The 12918-nt window shown below is 37.4% G+C and overlaps 1 protein-coding gene across 1 annotated transcript; it reads right to left on the bottom strand.

The window, feature by feature from the left end:
- Positions 1 to 497: 497 nt before the first annotated feature.
- LOC138402834 (uncharacterized) lies at positions 498 to 3891 on the bottom strand. The gene has a single exon (XM_069501140.1). The coding sequence runs from the start codon at positions 3705 to 3707 to the stop codon at positions 1134 to 1136; it is 2574 nt and encodes an 857-aa protein (XP_069357241.1). The 5' UTR covers positions 3708 to 3891; the 3' UTR covers positions 498 to 1133.
- Positions 3892 to 12918: the final 9027 nt, after the last annotated feature.

Here is a 12918-nt window from a genome sequence, read left to right as displayed (position 1 = left end):
TTGGCTCTAAATAAAATTGAGTTTCATCAGCTGTTCGATAGATGGCACTAAATAAATTCGATAACTCATATTTTAGCTTGCACAATCACGCCATCACACTATAAGGAGTTGAACTACAAGGTACCGGCGACTTAAAGGAGTTTTACGCAAGCTTTAAATGAATGTATGACGTTAGCAATCTGTACTTGTTAATATATTATCTCTGGTTATACTTATACTCTCGCTGTCTAAAGGCTGTAGTGCACCTTGGCCAAATGCGTTAGGTAAATACAGGCCAATGTATAAAACAAATGCAGTTTGCGAAAAATCCTTTCATGTTGGTATGAAAACTAACAAAGTCGGCAAGCCAGCCAGCAGCGTTGGGCGCAGGCGGTAAATGTGCCTTTTTTAGGGTTCTGTAGGACCACTTCGTCTGTATGTTTGTCGTGTCTGTCAAGAAACTTACTCCACTCTTGTGCAGAGTAAATTTTCGATTTAATTTTTTTGAATTAAACACATTATATTAAGTTTTTAATAAATTTAATAATTTTACAATTTTATTTTAACAGACATTTTATACTTCTTTTTTACTTCTATCAGTTCTGTCTAACTAATGTATAATCACGTAGTGTTCTATGATAATCACAATAAATTATAGATCACAGACTAACACCTATTTTTTTTAATAATAATTCAGTCTTACGATTTACTTATGATCAACCCATAACCGGCCCACTACTGAGCCGGGTCCCCTGACAGAGAATTTAATTTAATTTAAATTAAATCTATCTATCTAATCTAAAAGAGAATCTACTATTATGCATGAATGACATAGCAATCATTGTCACATAATATTGTAAGCATTGGTCCGTAAAGTACACATGATCGACAAATTAACTATGGTTGCTTTTTAGGGTTCCTTAAAGTTTCGCCATGTCCGTCCGTCCTTGGTTAATCTCAGAGACTATTAGTGCTCTAGTAAGTCAAGTGTGCCCCCCCCCCCCCCATCTATCAGTCAAATGGTAGTATATATAGGAACGTGAAAAAATTCACAGCAGTAGTATATAAAATCAATTTTAAAGGAAAACTATCATGGCTAAGTAGGGTTCACAGGTTAAGGAGTTATATCTGTTTTTCGAGGTTAATTATTGTAGTTACGTAGATATTATGAGTTTCATAGTTTTATTGTATCTATTGTATTTGTAATTGACCTTAATCCTATTCGTTGTTACACTAGCTGGCCGGTTTTTTAACTTTACTTTCAACTCTTCACTGGAGATAAATTTGCTAATTTCAATGTCACTACTGAACTTCACTCTTTCTTCTGCTTTGATACGTTCAGTTCGTGTAACGTAAGACTTGCACACTTTAAGGAATTCTCTGACCCCGACTTTCTTCGCTACCTCCTGATACCGCTCATACACACCTTTGATGTCGAAGTAAACATTAGACGGAAAAATGGTAACTAAATCCTCGTTAAACTTTTTTCTTTTTGAAACATACTCGACGTACTCAGGTAAGGTCGGATATTTTTCTGATTCTTTCACACAATCAATAAACAGTTTGTAAAGTGACAAAACTCTGTTGAACTCAAGCGAATCGATAGCTTCGTAAGTAACTTCAATATTATCTTTGTCATCGTCATTGTTGATAATTACTTTTCTAGTATTGTTTACCAATTCCGTGTAAAAAGATTTGTCTTGGTCGATGGCAAAAAAAGGACGGAACGTCTTTTTACAAATTTCAATTGCGCCTTTTCCAGCTTTGGATGCGTCCAAATCACCTTCAAAGTGCATCAAGTGGACATAGTCATTCAGATGAACTTTTTCCTCAACAATATAGTCACGCAAAATTTCCTGGTGATTTAACTTTAGGTAATTTAGCTTGTACAAATTAGACGGCTTTTCAATTTCACTTACTAGAAAACCATCTGCAGTCTTGAAGATTTTCTCTAACAAATAATAAACTTTATCTCTCCGTTTTTGGATTTTCTTCAAAGTCATTACGTGAATAAGTAGCTCTCTTCTATTTTCGATAGTTTTCAAATCTAGATCATAATCGAACCAATTTAAAATTTCAATCATGTAGCGCGCTACGCTATAATATCCTCTTAGCCGTTCCTGCTTATAGTGTTGACAATCATTCTTAAAAATGCATGAGGACAATTCTATACAGTACCACAACGCAGTTGGCAGCGTTGTATTTTCTTTGGGATCTAGCGGCAAAGATGACAGCCCAATTTTGCACACTGTCTCACTGATGCGTCGCATGGCGTATTTCTTAAACCGTTCAACGACGTTTCTGTCCATCCATTCTTTGTTTTCACAGTTTTTCCACAGCACATAGTAAAACAACCCAATATTGTATTTGACCTTTTTGCAATTAAAATATGTCGCTGACAAAATGTAGTCGTTGTATTTATCAAACTGATAGGTGTCTGTCAACACAAGACCACCATGGAACGGTTTCCGTGTTCGCGGCTCAGTTTTCGTATTGTTCGCCAACAATTGTTTGTATACATTGAAAGTATAAAAGTAACCGATTGACTCACTCAAATTTTGATCGTTTACCAAAAACAGTGGGCACTCCATGGTCGATTTGAACTTACTAAAACTGGCAGAAGTCACTTGTTTGTCGCATTGTGATTGATGAAAAATGATTTTGTCCAGCAAACTAACCGGCGTTAGAATTACCACAGGAATTCCTTTATCGTCATCCAAAATGACGTCAGGGAACTCAATTTCTTGTTCGGGCAAGAACTCAACATCAACGATCTGCTCCATTTCAACGGACTTGTTAAATATCATGTCAAATTTCAAGGCGTCAAAGTTGTAAGATTTTACGTCGCTGATGATATAGTTAATCAGAGCTGTAATGGATTTCTCAATATCCACCTTTTCTACATAGACCGAGGTAGTGAGATTCTTGTACCAATCTGTATTAACGAATTCGTGCACGAATACATTTCTATCCTTCGTTTCCAGTTTTATATTTTTATTTCCACTGTCCACTGTTTTAGATGACAATTCGTAAAACAGTCGATCTCTCAGCTTCTTCAATTTGTCGATTTCTTGCAAAGCATTAACATCTTGTTGGAATTTATTGATGAACTTTAACTTGATATAAGACTTTAACTGATCTCTTTCAGTCGCAAAGTTGTCAACGTTTACCTTGTCGTAGTCAAATTGTTCGGAAATATCAGTACTGTCATAAAGCTTGTTATTGTAATATACCACACAACGACTCTTGAAGAAAGATGCTGCTACTGAAAAGTCCATTTCTTCTAGAATTTCATTAAATGCATGGAAAACAACCGTTTCGTAATGCATATCTTTGTTCGATTTGAAACACTTCTGTACACTTTCTCTGGTAATCATGCCATCCGTGATGATGTACAGCAACTTAATTTTGCCATTGTTACCACAGATATCATCGTGTTCTTGTAGCCAATCGATGATTGTCTCCGGATATGTGGCTTGGCTGTCACCCTGCAAATTATTGTATGTTGTTCTAGTTGTGTCTTCATCGACTTCACTGCAATTGCTTCCCCAGTGCAAGTAAATAATCTTTGATTCTGTTTGGGGCTCTTTAGCGACCAGTAATTCTTTTTTAATTTTTTCTACATCCTTTTTGAATTGTTCAAGAGTTTCCAAACCATTTTTGTGATAATACTCGTCTCCTTTCGTCGAACCCGAAAAATCTTTCGCGTAAATGAAGTAATTAACCATTTTTGCGGTCAATCTGTTTTTCTTTCCTTGAAGTAAACAATATTACGTTTGCTGAAGACGTAACTATATACAATATGTACGATATACACGTATAGAAACACTTTTCTGACAAACTTAACTGTTTAAAATTAACTTCATATTAATATTTCACTGGGAGCACGAGCCTTCTATATTGTTTGACGGACCATCACACACTGAATGAACGAAAGTTTTCGTATTTATTTAAACGGCAGCCAAGGCACCAAATGTCTGACGCATCGGGTCCGATTTAGCTCATTATTTTAATCATGGTGCAAGATACTAAATAATATTACATAAGGTTATCAGTAGAATTCATTTCAGCTACCTACTCGTAGTTAAAACTCGACGTAGTTAAAAGTCAACAATCATGTTTGTGGTCAAATAGCAATGACTCATCTATTGTTTAAATTAGATTGACAAATGGCTAACGAGTTGCAGTACATAAGCTGTGATAGCCTAGTGGTTAGGACGACCGCCTTCTAATCGGAGGTCGGGGGTTCGATCCCGGGCACGCACCTCTAACTTTTTGGAGTTATGTATGTTTTAAGTAATTAAATATCACTTGCTTTAAAGGTGAAGGAAAACATCGTGAGGAAACCTGCAAGCCTGAGAGTTTTCTTCGGATAGTTTATCTAACTGCAGCAAAAGCTTTGATTAAATTAATTTTCATTAAAATATAGATATATTTGCATTAAAGTATATTTTTCATTAAATACTTCCTAAACAGGGATTTCCATAATTTAAGAAAACTGACCACCGCAAAATCTACATTTGATTTAAACGAATAAATGATAACATTCGTGTTAATAATAGGTATTTCGTAATAAATATAAATTATTTACAGCGCAACTAAACCACGAGTGTTATTCCATGAGGCCTAGTCCTGGAATTATTCTACTCAGTTTAATATGGGCTAAGACCAAACCTGAATTTAATTTCGCCAGACAATCAGATCTAATAATAGATCCTATACGTCATCCATACTAATATGACAAATGCGAATGTGTCTGTCTGTCTGTCTGCTAGCTTTTCACAGCCCGTCTGTTCAAGTGATTTTGATAAAATTTTGTACACAGCTTGCATCCCAGGTAAGGGGAAGGACATAGGCTACTTTTTATCCAGGAAAATCAAATAGTTCCCCCGGGAGTTTTAAAACCTAAATCCACGCGGACAAAGTCGTGGGCATCATCTAGTCATCCATAAATTTCCATTGAGTCAGAAATCCAAATACCTACTGTGCACAAACCGAAATTTCCTACTATGCGAACGTTTGTGCAGGTTATAAGATTTTTAGTAAGTAAGAAGACAAGCTTTTTCAGTAGTTTCAGTAGGTACCTACTATCTGGAATTTTTCCACTGTTTCTCTTTTCACACGTCCGAGGCATCACGTTCGTCACGTAAAACGTAATAAAACGGACTGAAATGGCGCATTACTTTCTGTGAGAATATCACAAAAAGACCTGGTAACCTCACTGTAAAATAGCACGCTTTATAGAAAGTATTTAATTGAAACATTTTGTTTTTATTTTGTTCAAATAAATTTTCTGTTGTAACTTGTAAGTACATAAATCACGTGGACGAAATTCCCTTGTTTGGTCTTTTCATAATATTTTGTTTTCTGTAATTTCTTCGTAGCGCAGTTGAAAACGTCGAAAAATATCGGACTCTAAAATGTAATTTCTATTTTAGCAAAAATTCAAAAAGCTTCGGTTTCATTGTTTGGATTTTAACAACATTTTAGTATTTTAATAAGTAACCTACAGTCGTGAAATATAGGTTGGTACAGGGAGCGCGCGACATGAATTTAGCTAGGTACTAGGTAGGTAGCTATAATCCCAAGAATGTAGGAATGTAGTGTAATTGAAATATTAGGTGACTAGCTAGAGAAATATTGTAAAATATTAACTAAGGACGCCTGCGACTTCGTTCGCGTGGATTTAGGTTTTGTTATTACCTATGTAAGTAGTCCCGTCACACGTGCGTTTATCTCCGGGAATTCGGGGATACAAGCTATCGCTGTAGGTACCAAACGTCAAAATCGGTTACAAGTTACAACTTAAAAGGATGTTAAGCAGGTGAAAACCACTGTGCAACTTAATAATGAGGAATTAGATTTAGTGGATACCGCTATTTTTCTTGGAATAACGTTAGATGCAAAACTTCAATGGGGCTCTCATATAAATAACTTATCGAACAGACTTAGTTCTGCCGCATATGCGGTAAAAAAGATTCGCCAGTTGACAGACATAGAAACTGCGAGACTAGTATATTTTAGTTACTTTCACAGCATTATGTCATATGGTATATTATTATGGGGTAATGCTGCTGATATTAATTCTATTTTTGTGCTGCAGAAAAGGGCTGTTCGAGCCATATACAGTATGGGGCCACGAGAGTCGCTGAGAACTAAATTTAGGGAAGTTAACATTATGACAGTGCATAATCAATATATTTTTGAAAATTTACTGCACGTACATAAAAACATAAATAAATTAAAAAAAAAAAGTGACTGTCATAATATAAATACTAGAAATAAAAATAAACTTGTAATGCCCGCCTCTAGGCTCAGTAAAGTTAGCAATTCATTTGCTCGTAATTCCATACGTTTCTATAATAAGCTTCCAGAAGACATATTGGAGATGTCTCTCAACAAGTTCAAAGTGTTCATAAAACGTAAACTAATTGAAAAATCCTATTACAATGTAAAGGATTATTTAAATGATAAGCAAGCTTGGGAATGAGTTGCTTAACGACTTTGTGATAGTTCTAATAAGTTTCAATAATTTTGTAAAGTGGTGATAATAAAAAGAATACCCGGCTGAGTTTGTTGTGGGCTCTTCTCAGACCTGGGCGCGTTTGGAACCCTCGTAGCTTTAGTTTTAAGTTTGCGTTATAATTATCACCACTATATCTTACAAATCTAACACCATACCAGACCATCAATAAGCGTAAATTATTACCTATTTTGAATAAATCATTTGACTTTGACTTTGACTTTGACTTTGGATGGTTAGTGCTGTGAAAATGCAACAGTCGGACAGACACACTTTCACCTACGTACCTGGATTCTTACTTATTGATTCAGCTTAGATATTAGGCTGAATAATAAAACTTAGGCCTGATTGGCAGAGTTTATACCTAGGTACCTACCTATAAACTATTCCTGTTAATCTATATCCAACAAATCTGATGATAATCCGAAATGAATGGGGAATCTATCAGATCCACTTTGATAGCAACAACAGATTTATGTCACGTCGGATACGCCAAGCGTCATTTGTCACTTCAGCGACGCACGCCATTCATCATGCTGTAAGATCCGGATTATAGCCGCTCATGTGGGTTTATTTATTGTTATGATACCCCAAAGGTGTTTATGAATTATCATCATTATCAACCCATCGCCGGCTCACTATTGAGCACGGGTCTCTTATTTTAACTTCAACATAGCTTTTAACTTCATCTAACTTTCCGAGATGTAAATAATTTTAATTCAGAAGTTCCCGACTACAAATTATAACTTATAAGTTGACTGAATCCCTTGAATTTACGCTTTCTAACCACTAGCACATGACGGCTTTTGTGAGCGTGAGGTACTCACAGTGGGCATAGGAAGGTAGGTATTATTATATTTTGTACCTAGGCCTCGAATCCTCAATAGGTACCTACGGTTTTTTTTTTGCTATAATGCTACTAAAGTATTTTGTTAATTAATGGCTTACACTGATGATAGCGGTAAATAAATGAGAGATGTAACGCATCCTGGTTGGTATAGGATTTATGGTGTCACAACGGATATGCCGAGCATCATTTGTTACATCCAGGGGCGGATTCACGCGGTTTGCGGATGTCATACCCACTGTTATCGTGAGCTTTTGATTTCGCTCTTTGATATCAATGTAGATAAAAAATACTTATAGGTAGTTACCACTGGGACTGACTGAGCTATTAACGCACAGCTCAACCCACTGGACGGATCGGGCTGTTTGGGATACAAATAGTTATTATGACGTGGGCATCCGCTAACAAAGGATTTTTGAAAATTCAACCCCTAAGGGAGTGAAATAGTTGTTTGAAATATCTGTAGTCCACGCGGACGAAGTCGCGGGAATAAGCTAGTAATATACCTACCATATACCTACCATATAATCCTACACCTACTATATAATCTTACCTACTATCTTCACGGGACCAACATGCAACGGGAAGCTGTTAGCATTTTTCCAAGCTTAATTTATTTCTGACAAAAAGTGCTTTTCCACTCCACTTTCCTACGGTTGAAAAGCCACTGACAGCTAGAAACCGCAGTTCTATTGATAGACAAGTGTAAAGAGCATTTTTCGAATGCAGAATTTGCTAGAAAACTTTGTACAACGAGATGAAATAAAAATGCGCATTTTTTGTCGTTTTAGGGTTCCGTACCTCAAAAGGAATAACGGAACCCTTACACTTTGTCTGTCAAGAAACCTACAGGATACTTCCCATTGACCTAGAATCATGAAATTTCGCAGGTAGGTCTGTAGGTCTTATAGCAGACATACGGGGAAAAATCTGAAAACCGCGTATTTGTGGTCACACAAAAAAAAAAAATTGTGGTCATGAACTAATAATTAGTATTTTCAATTTTCGAAGTAAGATAACTATATCAAGTCGGGTTATCATATGAAAGGTCTTCACCTGTGCATTCTAAAACAGATTTTTACTACCCTCGGTGCGCGAGCCTGACTCGCACTTGGCCGGTTACTACTTACTACTTACTTGTTAACTAAGTAGCTACTTCGTCTTCATTAAGGTCTTAGTAATTACATAGGTGTGCAAGCGTTTATTTGTCGCATGGTTTACATATATCTGCATCTCTATGGTCATACCTACAACTCAAATGGCTGCATTCTGTCACTTGAGGCGACGGCTTTCAGCAAATGAGGGCGGCATTTACAGTTCGCTGTGTACCGCGAACAAAGGAGCACTCCACCTCAACCTTACGAACTTTTCGAAAAAGCTAAGGCGCAAAAAATACCGAACTTCCAACGCGAGACACTTAATTTTGCATCGTTACCTACCTTTCTCAGTTATTCATGTCACTTTTTACTGACTCTTTATAGAACGAATCTGCGTTTGACGTCGCCTATTTTTTCCTGGTACCTACTTTTTATAACTTTGCAAAATAATAAATGACGTAAATATCTCTGTAGGGAAAGCAGGTAGGATTCATACAGAGGGAGCATTCGTACAACAGTCATATCTACACTATGTTACATGGTGACGCGTTTGTGTTTTTGTATATGTGAGGCCCGCTCATATTCATAGGCTCACAGCTAAGTGTAGTGGCTGTACAACAGTCAGTTTTTTTAGAATAAGTCAAAACGTGTTTTCACACCGCGAAAATAATATTTAAACTCATCTTTGACGACATTAATTCGTAATAAGCTTGGGTCAAATTGTTAAAGTAACATATAAATAGTCTTTGGATAAGTGCCTTAGATTCATGTGTAAACATTAATTTTGGGATAACCTTCACCGTTATTTTAATTTTAAATTTATTGTTTGCGTTTTTTGGTTGAGATACCTTCGTGCAGTTAGGAGTGGGGTGGATTCGTACTTTACGAATGCATCCCCCCTCCTGGAAGCCAGCCTCCAGTTGGTTGGCTGGCTTCCAGGAGGGGGGGATGCGTAAATGCATTTCCCAGCGTTAAGGTTCGTACGCACCTGAGCGGCGCGGCGCGGCGCTTCAGTCCGACTGCAGAACGCTTCACCTCAGGCCGCTCGACGGTGCCTACCGCACTACAACTTCAGTACGCGGCAGCTCGCGTCACTTGCGCGTCACTTTTACACCCGTTCGCGTACGAGCAACAACGTCGCAAGATGAGCGACAGTGAAGAGGATTTGATTATTATTTCTTTGTTGTGCAGAAGAAGAACGAATTATCGAAGAGAAAAAACCGGCCAAGTGCGAGTCAGGCTCGCGCAATGAGGGTTCCGTACTACAGTCGTATGATTTCGATAATTCAAAAACTATGATGCATAAAAATAAATAAAAATCTGTTTTAGAATGTACAGGTGAAGACCTTTCATATGATACCCCACTTGGTATAGTCACTCACTTCGAAAGTTGAAAATACTAATTATTAGTTCATGACCACAATTTAATTTTTTTTGTGTGATCTAACCCTAAATTCACGGTTTTCAGATTTTTCCCCAAATGTCAGCTATAAGATCTACCTACCTGCCAAATTTCATGATTCTAGGTCAACGGGAAGTACCCTGTAGGTTTCTTGACAGACAGACGGACAGACAGACAGACAGACAGACAGACAGACAGACAGACAGACAGACAGACAACAAAGTGATCCTATAAGAGTTCCGTTTTTCCTTTTGAGGTACGGAACCCTAAAAAAGAAGAAGAAATGGATTGCTGACATACCAAAGTCACGCTATCAAGAAGGATATCACATTTTGTTTCCTCGCCTTCTTAATGACTCTGTACCATTTCACATTTACTTCAGAATGTCGAAGACAAAATTCTATATGCTATTGCCTAATAGTTTTTGTGGAAATTACATTAGAAACAATAGGTATACCACACAGGTCGGTAATATAATCCTACAAGAAACCTATGTCCAGCAGTGGACATATCTATCGGTTGATGATGATGAAGATGATGATAGTTTTTATGGAAATTATAAAAAAATATTTATGCATATCCATACTTATATTATTATCAACGCAAAAGTGTATTTGTCTGTCTATCTACTAGCTTTTCACGGCTCAACAGCTTAACCGAATTTGATGAAATTTGGTACAAAGTTGAATTACATCCCGGGGAAGGACAGGCTACTTTTTATCCTGGAAAATGAAAGAATTTCCACAGGATTGTTAAAGGCCCATTTATATGAAGTTTGGACCAGAGGTAGCTTGCATTCCGGGAATTGACAGAGGTAGGCAACTTTTTATCCCGGAAAATCAAAGAGTTCACACGGGATTAAAAATCTAAAAAAAAATGCAACTAGATGATGCCTGCGACTTCGTCCGCGTGGATTTAGATTTTTCTATAGGTGAGCACATTTCCGGGAATTACCTACTAGTACCTATATACCTGAGATAGATTATACCCTGTAGGATAAAAGTAGCCTATGTGTACCTACACATAGGCTAGTTTTATCCCGAAAATCAAAAAGTTTCCACGGGATTTTTAAAAAACCTACATCTACGCGAACGAAGTTGCGGGCATCAGCTAGTCCCTTAGGTTCTGTGGAAATTACATTAGAAAAAGCATTTTCGCAAAATGTCTTTGTTTTATGTGCAATAGAATATATAAAATAGGCAGGTAAACACAGGTACATATTATATCTAAATACCTATATAAAAGAAAAAGGTGACTGACTGACTGATCTATCAACGCACAGCTCAAACTACTTGACGGATCGGGCTGAAATTTGGCATGCTGGCTAGCTAACTAGCTAATATGACGTAGACATCCGCTAAAAAGGGATTTATGAAAATTCAACCCCTAAGGGGGTAAAATAGGGGTTCGAGATTTGTGTAGTCCACGCGGACGACGTCGCGGGCATAAGCTAGTATAATATAAATACAAGTACAACAATAGGTAGGCATATTTCCGAAACTATTAATTCTACCTAGATGAAGTAGGTAGGTATAATATGTACATAATATATTATAGTTATTTAATCAGGATTATTTTTACCATTGATGTTTTCTCATAACGCTCGGAGAGACATTTATACATTTAGACACTGGGAAGGGGGGAAGCCGACATCCTAGGGGTTGGGACCTTTGAGGATATACTTCTAAGAGCATGAGGAACACGTCATGTGTCAAAAATTAAACCTACGTTATTTATTTTGAGGTCTATCTTGCCGATTCTTGCCTGTACTTTAAATACCTAACAAGATGCGCGTGTATCTTATTCGAGCGACGTACGCATACTGAAGCGCCGCGCCGCGCCGCTGGGTATGTCGCACTAGCGTCACTGCACTGCGCGTCGCTTCAGTGCGCTTCAAAATATTCTCTCCAGCCGTGCCGCGCGGCAACGCGCGGTGAAGCGCCGCGCCGCGCCGCTCTAGTGCGATATGCGCCATACAAAATGATAGAAATGATATTTTGAAGCTCTGTGCCGCGACGTGAAGCTCACTGAAGCGCCGCGCCGCGCCGCTCAGGTGCGTACGAACCTTTAAAAAAAAGTAAAAAAAAGGACTACACAAGTTTCATTCCCCTAAAATGGAAATAAAACGTGCTCAACAACTTTTTATGCGAATTATGTAATCATAAGCAGTTACAAGATGTGTAAACTATAAATGATAAATGAATCATGATACCTACATTTCGATTAAAAATATTATGCAATCTTGTGAAAATGACTCATGTGAAACATGTGATTACTAATATTGTGCAATCATAAGTTTGCAATAGAAGAAAACATTACTCAACTTATTAATTATATTTATTACTAGCTGATGCCCGCGACTTTGTCCGCGTGGATTTACATTTTTTTTTAATCCCGCGGGAAATCTTTTTTTTTCCGGGATAAAAAGTAGTCTATGTTAATGAAGGGTATCTATCTGTATCTATCTCCATTCCAAATTTCATCCAAATCCGTTCAGCCGTTTTTGCGTGATTGAGTAACAAACATCCAAACATCCAAACGTCGAAACAGCTACACTTTCACATAATATTATTAGGACTAGCTGATGCCTGCGGCTTCGCCCACGTGGATTTACGTTTTTAAAAATCCCGTGTAAACTTTTGATTTTCCAGGATTAGCCCGTCCCCGGGATGCAAGGTAACACAGTATCAAATTTCGTAAAAACATTTTTAAACGCATGATTTTTTTAAAATCCCGTGGGATCAACACGATTTAGGAATGCGATTACAGCATCAGGGCTGAGGAGTTGAGTCCTCCAGTTCAAAGTCTTTACTTGGTACATACCTACCTACCTCCAATATTAATTTATAATCCCAATTGCAATTCTAAAACAATCTACACATTGTCTGGCATTTGCCGAATGGGCATTGCGTACTGGAGCTTTTAAAATAATAATATATGCGTCGAAATTGGTATGGTGTATTTTAACACTTGAGGCAAGGGCTTTTAGTAGACGAGAGCGGTATTTACCCACTGTATAAAGAGAACGAGAACAAAAAGTAGCTAGCTATTTGATAGTAGGTACTTCAAA

This window comes from Maniola hyperantus, chromosome 10, assembly GCF_902806685.2.
Source record: "Maniola hyperantus chromosome 10, iAphHyp1.2, whole genome shotgun sequence".
In the NCBI taxonomy this organism is placed as follows: Eukaryota; Metazoa; Arthropoda; class Insecta; order Lepidoptera; family Nymphalidae; genus Maniola; species Maniola hyperantus.
The sequence above is the reverse complement of the archived record's forward strand: the minus strand, read 5'-3'. Positions and strand labels throughout refer to the sequence as shown.

Excerpts from the sequence above, each read along its gene's own strand:
- LOC138402834 (XM_069501140.1), bottom strand. The coding sequence starts at position 3,707 with ATGGTTAATTACTTCATTTACGCGAAAGATTTTTCGGGTTCGACGAAA.